Here is a 16,001-nt window from a genome sequence, read left to right on the forward strand (position 1 = left end):
ACAAATATTTGAAAACATGTTCTTCCCCAAAGAAGATACATGAATGGTAAATAGGCATATGGAAAGATGCTCAAAACCATTAGGCATTAGAGAAAGGCAAGTTAAAACTGCATGGTATACCTCTACACACTTATTGGAATGGCTAAAAAAACCCAAAAAACCAAAAAAACACAAAACTTGCAAAACCAAGTGCTATTGAGATCATGGAGGAACTGGAAAGCTCACATATTGCTGGTGGGGATGTAAAATTTTACAACTGTTTTGGAAAACAGTTTGGTAGTTTCTTCCAAAGTTAAACAATACACTTACCATAGGGTCCAGTAATGTGAATGTTGAGAACGATGGAAATGATCTTAAGACTCACAAAATGCCTTGGACTTCCAATTCTGGCAATATAGTGGCAATATATCTGGCAATATATTCTGGCAATATAGCTACGCACTGTGAAAATCCCCCCCAGTAAATACAACTATGTGTGTGGGATAAAATATAAATATATAAATGTATGAGTGCATTGTCAAGAACGTAAGGAACTCTCAGAGACCTAAAAGTGATAGAAAGGTAATTGGTTCACCGAAGCATACTTTCATTTTGGTGGCATTTTTCAAACATAAATTGAAGCTTTGATTTACGGATTTGCACGATCTATAGGATAGGAGGTAAAGTGTAGGACTTTTCCAAACTGGGGAACCTCATAGGTGACCCTGCATAACACTGGGTCCTGAAAGGTTACATTCTAAGTGTAAGTGAAATAAATATTCCCTCTCTGCTCTCAGCCTCCTTGGCACTGGATGGAGAAGAAAACCATTTCTGCTGAGCATTCATAACCTCAAGATGGTTTCAGTGAGTTTGCAACCCAGATTCATTAATACCGGGTGCTTGAAAAACCTCAAGTTGAAAATTCAAATTAAAATAGGTCTGGGTTGATAGCCACCCATGCACCTCAAAGGATCAAATGAAAAGAAAATTCTTTCTAAAACCCATCTTCAAACAAGGCCTCAAAGAATTCTCACAAGGTTTCCAAGGTGTATGAGTTTAAGGACTCACAAACACTTAAGGAAGTAAAGCACCATGAGCAAAAGGCAGCAAACCCAAAAGACAACAGGATTGAACCCCTTAAGATTTCACCTATTATAATTATCAGACATAGAAGAACGTAAAATAAAAATGGTTTATTTACTTATAACAACAAACGTGGATAATGGAAATATGACAAAAGAGCAAACGAGCACAAAAAAGATATGGAAAGGGAATGTTTCAAAGTGAAGAACATACCAATTAAAATTTAAAATTCAGTGGATAAAGTTGAAAAAGATGAGACAGAGCTAAAGAAAAAATTCATGAACTAAAAACAAAGGGCTGAGGAAATTATCCAGATTATAGCCAAGAGGGCAAGTATATGGAAAACATGAACAAATATATATATATACATATACATGCATATGTATATATATTCTAGAATACCAGAGGGAGAACAGAGGCAGTATCAGACAGTTAATGGCTGAGAATTTCCAGGCATGAAGAAAGATACTAACCTACAAGTACACAAATTGTAATGATCTCAGGCAAGATACACAAATAGTAGTCTGTATCTAGGTTATTACTGTAAACAACAGAACACCAAAGGCAAAGAGTAAATCTTAAAAGCAGTCATAGTAAATAGATTACCCAGAGAGAGAGAAAAAAAAAATTAGACTGACACCTGACTTTTCTACAGCAAGGATAAATGCCAGAAAGACTACAATAATATCTTCAATGTGCTGAGAGAAACTAGTTTTCAACACACAATTGCAACCTAGGGAAAATATCTTTCAAGATTGAGAGCTATGTTAAGACATATGCAGAAAAACAAAAGTTTAGAGAGTTAGTCCCTAAAACTCTAACTAAGGACATGTGAAGAACGTTTTCCAAAATGAAGGAAAGTAAGCCCAGACAGAACTTGTGACATACAGGAAGGAAAGATGAGAAGGTAAGTGGTAATTGTTTAGAAGCAGGCTCCAGGCTCCGAGCTGTCAACACAGAGCCCGACATGCGGCTTGAACACACAAACAGCGAGATCATGACTTGAGCCGAAGTCAGACGCTTAACTGACTCAACCACCCAGGCACCCCTTCATGTTCCTTTCTAACACCGATTCCTTTACTTGTGCTCTAAATCCCAGTATCTCTTGCTTATTCAAATAATAACTGCAGCAATTCTTCCTCCTTCCTTACATCATCACCACTCCTTTCTCTTCTAGAACATTTCTGTCTACATAAAACATGGTATCTCTTCTATTCTTGTAAAAAAAAATCCTTCTTTCAAACATACTTCCTCTTTCTGATGCTGCCCTATTTCTCTGCCTCTCCTTTGTAGCAAAACTCCTTGGAAGAGTTGTTCTCTGCTGTGTTTCAATTTCAAAATAAACCTGGGGCCCCTGGGTGGCTTAGTTGGTTGAGTGTCTGACTTCGGCTCAGGTCATGATCTCGTGGTCTGTGAGTTCGAGCCCCGCGTCGGGCTCTGTGCTGACAGCTCAGAGCCTGGAGCCTGCTTCCAATTCTGTGTCTCCCTCTCTCTCTGTCCCTCCCCCGCTCATGCTCTGTCTCTCATTGTCTGTCAAAAATAAATAAACATTAAGAAAAATTTAAAGAAATAAACAAACAAAATAAACCCAAAGTAAAACAAACAAACGAACACTAAGAGTTGAAATTAATATAATAAAAAACAAACAATAGAAAAAATTCATAAAACAATGGCCAGTACATAATAGGCACTTAATGAACACTTGTAAACTGAATGTTAAACAATTTAACACACAGTAAAACTTTTATAGAGAATATTACCTGTTCTTCCTTTAGTCGAAGATGAATTTTTTAAGTCTCCACTAATACTGGTGACTGTAGCTATGTATTTTCGTCCAGGCACCAGGTCAGTAAAAGTGAATTCTTTGGCATCTTTGGGGAGTGACTTGTGGATGAGTAAGAGGTCTCTGTCAGCTAGTGAAATGATGTATTTTTCCCATTCTGCTATGGGCGTCTGCCACATGACACCCAGTGAGGTTTCGTTGGCATGTTTGACACGAAGCTGGAGGACAGCCAGGGGTGCTGAGGAAAAGGCAATGGAGACTGTGTCAATGTTTTGGTTCTGAAACACTAGAAGGAGGGGTGCCTGGTGGCTCAGTCAGTTGAGCGTTGGACTTTAGCTCAGGTCACGATCTCACAGTTTGTGGGTTTGAGCCCTGCATCAGGCTTTGCACTGGGAGCCTTATTTGGATTCTCTGTCTCCCTCTCCCTCAGCCCCTCCCTCACTAATGCTCACTCTCTGTCTCTCAGAAATAAACATTAAAAGAAGAAGAAGAAGAAGAAGAAGAAGAAGAAGAAAAGAAGAAGAAGAAGAAGAAGGAGGAGAGGAGGAGGAAGAAAAGAAACACTAGAGTATTTCCTAGAGAACTGTTCCCTTCCAACTATAGGAGTGTTCCAGTTCAGCATTTCTTTTCTGAATGTGTATGAGCTCTCAGGGAAAGAAGAAGAAGAAGAAGAAAAAAAGCTAATCCTTGTTCTTGTTGTTGTTGTTTAAGATTTTATTTTTAAGTAATCTCTACACCCAATGTGGGGTCAAACTCACAACCCTGAGATCAAGAATTGCATGCTTTTCCCACTGAGCCAGCAGGCACTCCAAACTTTGTTTATATAACGTATCCAGAAAGGAGGATTCAAAAGAATACTATTGGAAGGTGCTTTTCTGGATTATTTATTTTTGACCACATATTACCTTGAGTATTTATTTCTTCACATGAACCCTATGATACAAAAATATTTAATTCAATCTTGTCATCCACAAACCCACAGAGAAAGGTCCATGTTTGAGTATTTAGGTGAAGTTAGGAGTATTTTTTACTCCGTTAGGTTGGAAAGACAAAGTGCTTCTTCCCTTCATTTCTGAGAAGGAGCCATTGATGTACCCATGAAAGCAAGAGTAATAATAGTACCTGATTAAGGGCTCCCATTATCCAAAGAATTGAAATTGTTTCTATTTCTTTAAAAAGTTTTATTATTACAATTTCTAGGATACATCGTTCAGAATCAAGTACTGGTCCCACAAAACAACACGGAAACAAAATTATGGAAGAACCGTATTGATTTTTACATCAAAGAAATTTTGTATACTTCCATTCTAATTGAGTCCCTAAATCTGTATCTTCCTTCTTTAATACACTGAAACGAATTGGGTTGTTACAGCAAAGCCTACTTCGACTTACCTTATTCACCCAGAGGTACAGTTTAAGAAAATTTTCCTGATAATTACGACAGTATGCTGAGAGGCCTTATTGTTTCACAGTATTCCAAGTTATTTTAGGTGAATGAGGTACAATATCGGAGAGGACATAGACACTTGTTCTGTGAAATGCTAAAAGTAGCTTGGTTTAAGCTTATATAGGTCTTTGATCATTATTTAAAGGATATTAATATCTAGAAAATGAAGATATTACTGGAAGACCCCTGTTGGCAAGCTAAGGAGGTGTCTTGGTCCTTTTCTTTGACATTCTTCTAAGAAGAACATTGAATCAATGCAGTTATTTACTTATCATCAGGCAAGACTAAGAGAGAAGATATTCAAATTTCATATCAAGTATGGACATTCCATATCATAGAAATGTTAAGCTTGGAAGGGCAATTCTCTTATTTGAAAGTTGAGGAAACATACTCAGAAGGGTTGTGACTTGCCCAAGGTGTTACAGTATAGTGGTGACAGCCAGAATACCAAAACCCATGTCTCGGGATTTTCATTCTCCTCTACCCTAAAATCCAAATATATCCCTCTTCACGTTAATAACCTTTCCTTGATACATGAAATTAGTCAACATTAGGTCAAGGCAAATTAGGTCAAGTAGAAAAATTGTCAGCTGTCCTCTTTTGTGGGAAGGATTCTCAGATTGTTTTCTTCCTATTCTTTTGGTGTTTAAAATGGCTTTCTTTTTATAGAATAATGGACTTCCTACTGGAAGCGATTTTTAATGTTCTAATTTGACAAAATTAAACATTACCAAACCTAATTCAGTCCATAATAAGTCTATAATATCTCAAATTTAGGGAACACGGGGAGGCGGAGGAGGGATGATATTGACCACTATCTGTGTTACCTGGGAGAGGGACCAAATTAAAGTTCCAACAGTCATTACCACGTTGGTATTTCCTTACCTGTCCTGCCATAGCAACGCTTAGAATTCTTCAGATTTCCACTCTCAACAGTGACTTCTACCTCATACTGTCTTCCTGGTATGAGCCCCAAGTCATCTATGACATAGTGTGTTTCCTCCTTTCCCACCGTGATGTTGAGCAGCACCACAGAATCATTGAAGAGCAGGATACGATACTGCTCCCAGTCTCCAGCAGGGGGCGACCAGCTCACTAGTAGGGACCTTATCGAACCATTGCTGTTTGCTTCCAGGTTCCCAACTTTCTCTGGAACTAAACGGTGAAATGATGTCAAAAAGGAGATTCTAAAAACCAAAAGTAAGGATACTCATTCACTTTTCATGGGAAAAAGTAGATAAGAGACCTGGTTGCTGCAATTCAAAATATTTCTATCCCCTTCTAATGATTGTGGATTGCAAACGAGTATTCTTTCCTAATTTTGGAGGCATTTGACACTCAAGAAATGAATGCTAAAATCATCTTAGTAATATACCAGTAATGCAATTTTCTGTCACACTGTTAATAACCTAGATATAGGAGCACTGTGTTTTCTTGATTGCACGCCAGCCCTAGGGACAATATTGATGTTGCTTCTAATGATGTTGACATTGATGGATGTGGTTGGTGTCTTTTGGTAGAGACACTGCATGTTGTGGTCATGAAACATTCTTTTCCAAAAACAAGATTAATCTTCTTGCAATATAGCTCTGGTCTAATTATTCCTTTGCCTAAAAACGTGTAAGGTCTCTCCATTAATTACAGAATAAAACACCAAGTCCTGGGTGTGGCATTCATAGCTTTCCAAGATCAGACCCCATAACCTCTGACCACTCCCTGGAGCCACCCTCCCTGCTTCCCCACTCTCCCAAATGCTGGCCTCCAATTGCATGTTCTGGAGACCTGTTAGTATCCTGGGCTCTTCTGCCTTCCTGCCTTTGCTTATGTTATTCCTTCAACCTCGAATGCCCTTTCCTCTTTTCCCTCTTCACATTTTTTAGGCCCCAGTTAAAAACCATTTCCTCTGAGAAGTCTTTACTGCTCTTCTGAACAAGAATTTTGTTCTCTTGTTTTTCTGACCATAAGGCTCTTAGTTGGAATCTCTAACAGCACAGAGAACAGACTCTTGACTTAAACACTACGGTTTAAATTCTAACCCCACCATTTACTGTCTGGACCCCACCAATTCATCTGTCTGAATTACCTGTAAAATGATAGTAACAGAACCTCTCTCATGGTTTTGTAGGGAGAACTTGATGAAATAACGGTGTAAAGTGTTTAGTTAGTGACTGATGCATGGAAATATCAATGCAATTACTATTATTAAAATGTACTCTTTTATTTTTGTGTGTGTGTATTCTATATTTGTCTGATCAGAATGAAACTTCCTTAAAAGCAAGGGTTGGCAAAGTAAATATTTCAGGATTTGCAGGCCGCGTATGGTCTCTGTCTCATATTTGTCTTTCTTTTTCTTTTAAAAAAAAACTTTTAAATATGTAAAAACCACTCTTAGCTTGGGGCTAAGCCAAGACCTACCTATACAAGTATAGGTCACAGGCCATATTTGGCCAAAGGGTGTAGTTTGCTGAACCCTGACATTTTAACAACTTCCCAAACTCACCGCACAGAAATTTACACATAGGAGGCACTGGATAAATGTTTGGTTGCATAAGTTAATAAAATAATTTATGGAAAACATGATTAAGTGCTAACTGGCCCTCACTATAAGAGTTGATCAGAAACGTCTTATTCATTAGTATCAATGCTAATGCATCTACGCTACTTAAGTGCTGTGACATGAAATAGCACAGGGCAGAGCCAGTTAGGCACATCATTCAGGAACCATTCCAAACACATTTGCTTAAATAACTCAGAGGAATGCAGTTAACCCTCTGCTTTCCTCCATATATCGGGCTCTGGCCCGTAGGCACCCTCAGTCACGTAGACCACATTTCCCAAATCGTGAACTTATTTTGCCCTGATGAATGGATCTAAGCTGGATCAGACAATGATTTGGACAACCAAGGAATATTCGGAGCCCTACACTCACCTGTTCTGCCCACTGCCATCTTCTGAGCAGACAATTCACCGGAGACACAGCTGATAGTAACTTGGTAAAGTCTTCCAGGGGTTAAGTCTTTGAATTGAGTTTCAGTAACCTGGGGTCCTAGTGTTCTGGATTCTTTGATAGTCCCTTTGTGAAACAGGGTAATGTTGTAGGAATCCACATTTCCAGAAGGTCTTTGCCACTTGACTTTTAGAGAGGTCAAAGTGCCATCATTTGTCACCTTCAGATTTGAGACTTCCATGGGGGCTAAATAAGAAGAAAGGAAAAGACACTTTAACTCAGGATATTGGACCAGTCTTATGGCCAGATTTTGACCTGTACTTTAATCCCTGCAAGCCGCACTCCCTGCTCAGAAGAAAACAACAATTTCACTAGCAAAAATAATACTGCAAAATCAAAGAAAGGCTGTCTGGCTGTTGGAAAGAGCACAAAGATTGGAGTCAGGAGCCTGGATTCTGGCTCAGACGTGGCCATTAGTCAGCTGGGCAACCCTGGACAGCTCTGTGTATCTCACTGAGCCTAGGGATCTTCACTGGCAAATGACGTCTTGGAATGCTCAAAGAAGTCTGTCATCTGCCTAATTTCTTCCCATATTTATGTATTTAATAATAGCAAGTACATAATAAATAGACTGGTCAACTCATCGGCCATCACAAAATTTTGGGTGCTAAAAATATGCTATCTTTCATATAAAATCATGATAAAGTTAAAGCTCAAGAGTTGTGTCATTATTTCATCAAAGGAAAATGATTACAAAAGAGAAACACTTTGGTGAATACTTTTTCTACCTCTTGGCTATGTCATAATTTTGGGCTTCACTAATAACAAAACAAAAATGTTTCATTTTAAAAATGGGCACATCACACTGATTTTGCATAAGCCAGTGATAAGTATAATTTTCTCTTGATATACATTAATAACTCTTAAGATATATGGTACTTTTAAAAAAAGATTTTATTTAAAATTTTTTTTAACGTTTATTTATTTTGAGAGAAAGAGATAGAGAGCAAGCAGGGGAGGGGCAGAGAGAGGGAGACAGAGAATCCCAAGCAGGCCATGCATGGTTGGCACAGAGCCCGATGCGCGGTTTGAACTCATGAACCACGAGATCATGACCTGAGCCAAAATAAAGAGTCAGATAATTAACCGACTGAGCCACCTGGGCACACATAAAGATTTTATTTTTAAGCAATCTCGTACCCAATGTGGGGCTCACCCTCACAACCCTGAGATCAAGAGTTACATGCTCCACCAACGGAGCCAGCCAAGGCTGGCCCAAGATATATGGTACATATTTGTTGGGAATGTTTATACATCTTTTGAGGTGTGATATGAAGGGTATGTAAATGTACAGGTGCCCCCAGATATCTTTCTCACCAATCTCTTGTAGTTCCAAGAACTCTCCCCATTAATTTCTAAGTCACTACATACTTAAAAGTTTCTCTTAAAAGTAGGTAGTTTCTCAAGAGAGGGAATAACTTATCAAAAGAAGGAATTTATTAGACCCACCAGAAGCATTAGAATCCATTAGAATGTAAGCTCCAAAGGGCAAAGACTTTGGCCTTTTTAGACACTATTATATCCTCAATGCCTAGCATATAGTTTACACTCGATAGATACTGAACAAATGAATGAATAGAATGAATGTGTACATGAAATATTCATTAAAAGTTAGCACAGATTGGGGCACCTCGATGGCTCAGTTGGTTGAGCGTCTGACTTCGGCTCAGGTCATGGTCTCACAGTTTGTGAGTTTGAGTCCCATGTCGGGCTCTGTGTTGACAGCTCAGAGCCTGGAGCCTGCTTCGGATTCTGTGTCTCCCTCTCTCTCTGCCCCTCCTTGCTCTCACTCTGTCTCTATTTCTCTCAAAAATAAATAAAACATTTAAAAAATTTAAAAAACAAAACCACTTAGCACAGATTAGTTTATCCGGCTATGTTAGGCTGTGAGTATAGCTCCTGTAGCCTTGGGTCTCAGGGCATGTTTTATTGGATACTGGGTTTAAGAAATGGCTGTTTCACAGGAGCAGGTCTTTGTATAGCACTGAGAAAGGTAATCTTGGCTCATTGTGAGTGATGTCACAGGGCAGAGGATGCTTATTTAAGAGAAGGAAGTAGGAATCCTTACCAAAGAGAACCGAATACTAAAAAGACAAGCTAAGACTATATCAGCGGTTAACTCTGTACTTGAGAATGTTGCCGAGGGCTCATCTAAAATTTAGAATAAAAGGGAATCTCTCTTTCTCTGAGTAGAAAAGTGGGTACATCTTAAGGGCCTTCTGCAACATAAGAATTTCAATTTGTCCCATATTGCCATTATTCAAATAATTTAATAATCATTGGTTATTAAACATTTCCTTGATTTGAGCTTTATTCTTGTTCAGCTGGTTAGTGGAACTTACTCGTTCTGGCCAGTGCCCATCTGTAGTTTTGCAGACCTGCAGCCTCAGTCACAATGGTCAGGTTATAGAGGTGGCCAGGTGTCAGTCCGTGGAAAGTATGAGAAGTAGCATGTCTGTCCACAACACTGCCATGAACTAGGGTCTCTTTATCCATGAGCGTCAGCTGGTATCTTTCCACATTCCCAGAGCCATGGGACCAGGAAATCAAGAGAGAATTGGTTTTGGCTGAAATACTGATATCTTTCACCGGAGATGGCACTAGGGACATAAAATGCATTGCCAAAGGGTCATTGATAATTTCCTTAGAGAAGACATAGACACATTTAATTCAAAATGACACATTTATGTATGCTTCTCTGTACATCTAATTTGTATAATAAGTAATGAAAACAGCACTCTTGAAATTTCACTGGAGCCTGGATTAATGCTCTTTTCAAAGTCCACACCTAAAGTCACATCATAGTTTACCCACTTAACAGGTATGAAGGTAATTTTTGCCAATGAACTACGATATGGCATAGCAGCAAAGGGAAAAGAAAGGGAAGAACTATGCAAGACCAAAAACAGAAATACAGCAAGAAAGCAGGAGAGAAAACGAGAGGACAGGGCATGGTGAGAAGGATGGTACTTCATGGAAGGAGGTGGAGTGTGTCATTGACATCGGGACGTGTGGGGGCAAGTAAAAACTCGTTCCGGGCGTCAGAATATTTAGGAAACGTCATGACTTGATGTTCTGAAAAGAATATACAAAGGATGAAAACACTTAAAAAATAAGTTTTATTACAAACTGAGAACCTGAGGCAGAAAATGCTGTTGCCTAAGATTTGAGTTAGAAAGGCCATTAGGAAATGCCTACTTAAGTCTGGAGAAAATTCCAGTCCCAGAGAAGTTCCAGGACTTGTTCAGAATCAACCAGCAAGCTAGCAGCGCAGCCACATCTCCTTATTTTCAGTCTAGTCTACCCACTGCACTGCACAGCATTTGTCTGTCTGTCTGTCTGTCTACTTATCTACCTATCGTCTTTGGTCTGGGGGCGTTCTTACTTTTATCTCTTCAATTTACTGTATTAAATACTCGACTATCTATAAACGGTCTTACCTGTTGATCCATTGGTATAAACTGTAAGGGAACGTTTCTCTCCAGAAACAGCTGTGATGGCAATATTGTATTTATTACCAGCAGTGAGGTTAAAAAATGTATGTTCGTTCCAGGAAGTACTTTCTTGAATTTGGGTCTCCTGTATCTTGTGGCTATTGTCAAATAACTCCAACTCATAGCGGGTGACTTTTCCAGAAGAAGGAGTCCACCAAACATGCAGACTGGTTGAAGTAGTCTTCTCTTTATTGACTTCAAACTTAGCAGGAGGTAAAGGATCTGCAAGGCAAAAACCCGCAAAGATGACATGGCTTAAAGACTTGTGCAAATACGTGTTAGTTTGCTGTAACACAGATTCATTTTCCTTAAAGACTCTGAGAATCTGCTGCCCATGAAACAAATTGGCATTTTGCTCCACTTTCACACTTACCATTTCATTGAAAAAAAGACACCCACTTAGCTACTAGTCAGATACACTTCTTTTTCTGAATAAAACTTCTTTGTTAAGAAAGTTCTGAGCTTAGAATTCCATGAAAGGTTCTATGCTCTTTGGCTTGCAAGTTTTGCACTTTCCACACACTGACAAACATCCAGGCTATGCCTGGAGAAATACCAAAAATCTTAATAGAAAATACAGACATTAGGAAATAATTTTGAAATTTGTACTGAACTTTTTTTTGTTTGTTCGTTTACAATGTCAGTTCGAAGCCCGATGCAGGACTCGAACTCAAAAACCATGAGATGATGACCTGAGCTGAAATCAAGAGTCGGATACCTAACCAACTGAGCCACCCAGGTGCCCCTGAACATTTTATTTTTTAGGTTGTGGATTTTGGGGGTTAAGTATATATAACGTTAGTTGTTTTTTTTGTTTTTTTTTAAAGGTTATATATTTAGATAAAGAGAGAGAGCGCATGTGCAAGCAGGGGGAGGGCAGAGAGAGGGAGAGAGAGAATCCCAAGCAGGCTCTGCACTGGCAGCATGGAGCCCAGTGTGGGGCTCGACCTCATGAATCATGAGATCATGACCTGAGCCGAAACCAAGAGTCGGAAGCTTAACTGACTGAGCCTCCCAGGTGGCACAACTTTGGATTGTTTTTAAACATCAGAAAACCGCAAAAGATACAGACCTGATTATGAGCCTCGCCTAGGTTTGCTCAACAAAATGAATTCTCCCAACAGCTGGGATTCCTTACATTTTCTCAACTTGCATTCTAGGACATTTTGGAGCTGCTAAAGCCTCCAGAGAAGGTAGAGAGGGTTAGTCCTGCACCCAGCTGTTCACTTAGTTTCAACTCTCAAAACCATGGGTGAGTTTGAGGAGTCCCATATCCCATTTCCTGTGTATTGAATCTTCACTGTGGAACTTGAAGTAGGATGAGCCGCCTGTCCCTGCATCAGGAACTAAGTCAATAGTGTTTGGTGACCTGCCATTCTATGATGCAGTGGGAACATCTGAGAAATAAGGCTCTCCCTACTCTGAATGCAGGGAATAGCAACATTGAGAGACATTTACATATGAGCAATTTTCAGAAATCCAAACTGGTTCTTGATCTAGAAAGTTGGATCAAGATATTGGAGGCTAAAACTCAAAGCCAGGTCAGATGTTTTAGTGGCATGGCTATAGAGATCTGAGTTCTTCCCTACACATGGCAAATTACATTTTACTCATGAAAACTCTGAAACTTTACTCTGAAACTTCAGATCCTAGAATCTTCTTAGAACAGTATATGTTTTAAGAAGGTGTTTGCTTGTGACTAACATTAATACAAATAGGAACAAGGTGGTCTTAGTCTATATCAACAAGACATTTATGGCCAGCCAACTCAGAAGACTATCTATGGGTCACCTACAGATACTACACGTAAGCTAAATACAGCCTGTGGTCAATCTAATGTCTTTTCATGTGTGTGTTTTATGCTGTGATTTATAGGACTACATCATACTGCAAAAAAAAAAAACAAAAAACAAAAAACAAAAAACAAAAACACGAGCCACCTAACATTTTATAATACAAGAACTAATAATAATATAAATGTCAGTTGACAAGGAAGCCAAGGCATCAGTAACCCAGAGAGCCCAAAGCACAAGTTGTGTGGTTTACACCCAAGCACAGCAGAGGTTCACCCAAAGGGTGTAGGCTCTGTAGTCTGGCAGCCTGGACCTGAATCAGGTTCTCCTGCATTGTAGCTGTGTACTTCAGGCAATTCCTTAACCTCCCGCGCCTCGCTGTTTCATCTGTGCGATGCTGATAATAATACTATCTTTTTGGCAAGATAGTTACGAAGATTTAAAAATTTTTTTTAAGTTTATTTATTTATTTTGAGAGAGAGAGATAGTGTGACTGGGGAAGTGACAGAGAGAGGAAGAGAGAGAATCCCAGGCAGGTTCCATGCTGTCAGCACAGAGCCCAACATGGGGCCCAAACCCACTAAACCAGGAGATCATGACCTGAGCCGAAACCAAGAGGTGGACGCTTAACCGACTGAGCCACCCAGGTGCCCCTGTTTATGAAGATTAAATTGAGGGTTTTCTCTAGAGCACTCAGAACAGTGTCTGGCACATAGTAAGTATTCATTGTTAGCTGTTGTTACTATTTCTACAAACAGGAGATCTTGTCATGGAAGCAGGGAAATGCAGTGGCAGAGAACGTGGGCTTTGGAGTCCGACGGAACTTAGTTCAAATCCTTGGCTCCATCATGTATCAATCAGAAGATTTTGTACAAGTCGCTTAATCCATCTAAATCTCTGCTTTCCCATCTGTCTGGGGATTATAATAATACCTACATTCTCGGATGTTTTGAGGTGTAAAGCAGGTTTTACCTGGCACAGAATGGGCACTCAATATAAACTTACACTCGATCATAAAAAAATTTTCCTCTGAATCACTGATAAAATGGAGGCAGAAGTAGAATACAATTTTTTAAAACTAAACTAACAGCCTTACGTGCCTTCTTCATATAAAAAACTTGATACAATCTTATCAGTTAATTCCCATGACCTAACTTTCTCACCATTAAGATAAAATAAAAAAATTCCCAAGATGATTCTAGTTTATAGGTTCTTGGAGAAAAACTGTGGCTTTTTTTCGCCCCCCCTGGTAATATTATTTAAATTTCCTATCCTACATAATGGTCTGTAATTAAGGACATCTTAACAAAAAGAATGAACATAATTTCCGCTCACAGAAAGTTTTCTGTTGCCTGGCAAGAATAAGGCACTTCACTACCAGGAGATTCTAGTTCCCAACGAAACTCAAGAACAACCTTGTCATAGTTGAGATGACACATTTTTGCTGAAGAGGCATTTTAAGGACAAGGATGCGAGGGACAGCTGCTTTCCAGCGATAGCTCAAAGGAGATCAATACTGTCATCTGTCTCCAAGCCAGATGAAGGTTAAAGACAATAATGGTATGATCAGTATCATCTAAACCACATATAATCTGCAAAATATAAGCTATAGAAATGAATTTTAAGGTTGCGTGCCTAGAGGGTGAAGTTCAGAAATGCAGGCTTTATCTAATCTCTCTGAGCCAGAAAACAAAACAGTTAATCCTTTGTACATCCGCTAGAACAAAGGAACAATGAGACTGGGAAGTGCCTGGGCTGCGAGAACCTGCACTGGAAACAAACACTTAAAACCCCATTTATACCGCGATAAAGTCCTGTGCTGGCACTTGTCCACTATTGCCCCAGATGCTGCAGAAGTTAAATAGTTTTCAGACTGCTTTTCAATCTAAGCCCGAGAAAAACTCTGCTGTATTAAAAAGAATTCTTTTTCAATATTTTATTAGAAACAAATTAAGATACTTCCAAAGGGGTGTTAATTTCATATATATATGCAAATGAATGTCACATATATACATATATATGAATGCAAGAGATTTCTAATGCTAGTTGAAAATTTAGTTATATGTATGCAATCTTTTGATCATGTGACAGTTTGTATGTAATTAGAAAACCCTACTTGACTTATGTAATTCATGCTGATGGCTACAGGTATCAGTGCACACATATGTACATTTATAGCCTTTCTGGTTTTTCCATGTATCACTCTCATATATACAGTAACTAGTTAAGTTTTATAAACTACAAGAACGGTTAAAAACCGTAAATCAATAATTTCATCTTAATATATCACAATTTATCATTAGCTATAAATTTAAGACATCTTTGTCCTTCTTAGTTGCAAACAGACCTGGAATATGGACAGCCAAATGTTCTGTGATACTCATCTGTTACATTTGAATGAATCTATCAGTAACAGGAAGCCCGATAATTTCTAAGTGGGCTTGATGTCAACCCAGTTTTTCTGTTCTTAGAGGAAAAGATGAAGTTTAGTTAAATTTCTGAACCAAAATGAATTCTTTGTTTCCCTTTTTAAAAAAATGGGACTTAGGAAGAAGGTGAAACTCACATATAAAAAATGCAAGTAACAATACCTCCCTAAAAATTATTTTGTATGGCCACTGCAACATTATTATCTGTTGATATAGGAATGTCCAGAGTGTTTAGAATTTGAAATGATAATATTTATTTTGGAAATAAATTCAACCTTAAAACAAGAGTGCAGGCAATCCCAGGTTTAGTACCAAAAGCTTTTCTTGAAGTCACGATAGTATCACAGTGTATCTATGTAAGATCTGGTAATTTACAATGTGCTTTCTCAGTTGGAATAGGAAGTCAGAGATGTTAAGTGACTCATTTATATCATATAGGTAACAAGTAGTACAGCTGAGATTCTAACACCTGGCTGCAAGTTCCTTCTAGCTGTCCTAGGGTGGGCAATGTCTTGAATGCATATTCAGTAAAATAACAAAGCAATCAAACCAGATGTCTATGGAAAATAATAGGTAAAGTTATAGAACTTCCATTTGGTGGCTTGAGTATTGTGGCCGAGATAAAATGAATAATAACACTAACCACACCTAAATCTAATTCTGTGGCTATAAAAGTTATACTGATTTTTTTGAAGAATAATTTTTCTTGATTATTCCTTTTGTTTCCCTAACCTTACTGTTTTTACCTCGGATCTCAGTGCTTGTGTCTGAACTGCTCCCAGAGTTTTCTGGGTGCCTCCTTTATTTCCTGTCTTTCCTCTACGGTTGCCAAATAATCTCTCTGTCTATCTTCCCCATCACCACCCTCATCCATCTTATAGCACCAAGATCATTTCAGGAGATGAAGTTTAAGTTTCTCCATAGGGACGCAGGGTCTCTGCCAATAGGATACCATTCCCCACCTCTCCACCTTATCATTTACCACC

The 16,001-nt window shown here is 38.8% G+C and overlaps 1 protein-coding gene across 1 annotated transcript in view; it reads right to left on the reverse strand.

Annotated features, from left to right (window-relative positions):
- The window catches only part of PTPRB (protein tyrosine phosphatase receptor type B), a 113,390-nt gene that overhangs the window by 59,281 nt on the left and 38,108 nt on the right, over positions 1–16,001 (reverse strand). The window contains exons 5-9 of the mRNA XM_047066242.1: positions 10,740–11,015; positions 9,642–9,899; positions 7,222–7,485; positions 5,178–5,447; positions 2,823–3,083 (exon numbers count right to left, since the gene is read on the reverse strand). Coding sequence (XP_046922198.1) covers positions 2,823–3,083; positions 5,178–5,447; positions 7,222–7,485; positions 9,642–9,899; positions 10,740–11,015 — 1,329 coding nt within the window. The remainder of the gene's footprint in view (positions 1–2,822; positions 3,084–5,177; positions 5,448–7,221; positions 7,486–9,641; positions 9,900–10,739; positions 11,016–16,001) is intronic.

The sequence above is a fragment of the Lynx rufus genome, unplaced genomic scaffold, assembly GCF_022079265.1.
Source record: "Lynx rufus isolate CCGP_SWC_20201006 ecotype Redwood Valley unplaced genomic scaffold, mLynRuf1.p SCAF_7, whole genome shotgun sequence".
NCBI classification, from domain to species: Eukaryota; Metazoa; Chordata; class Mammalia; order Carnivora; family Felidae; genus Lynx; species Lynx rufus.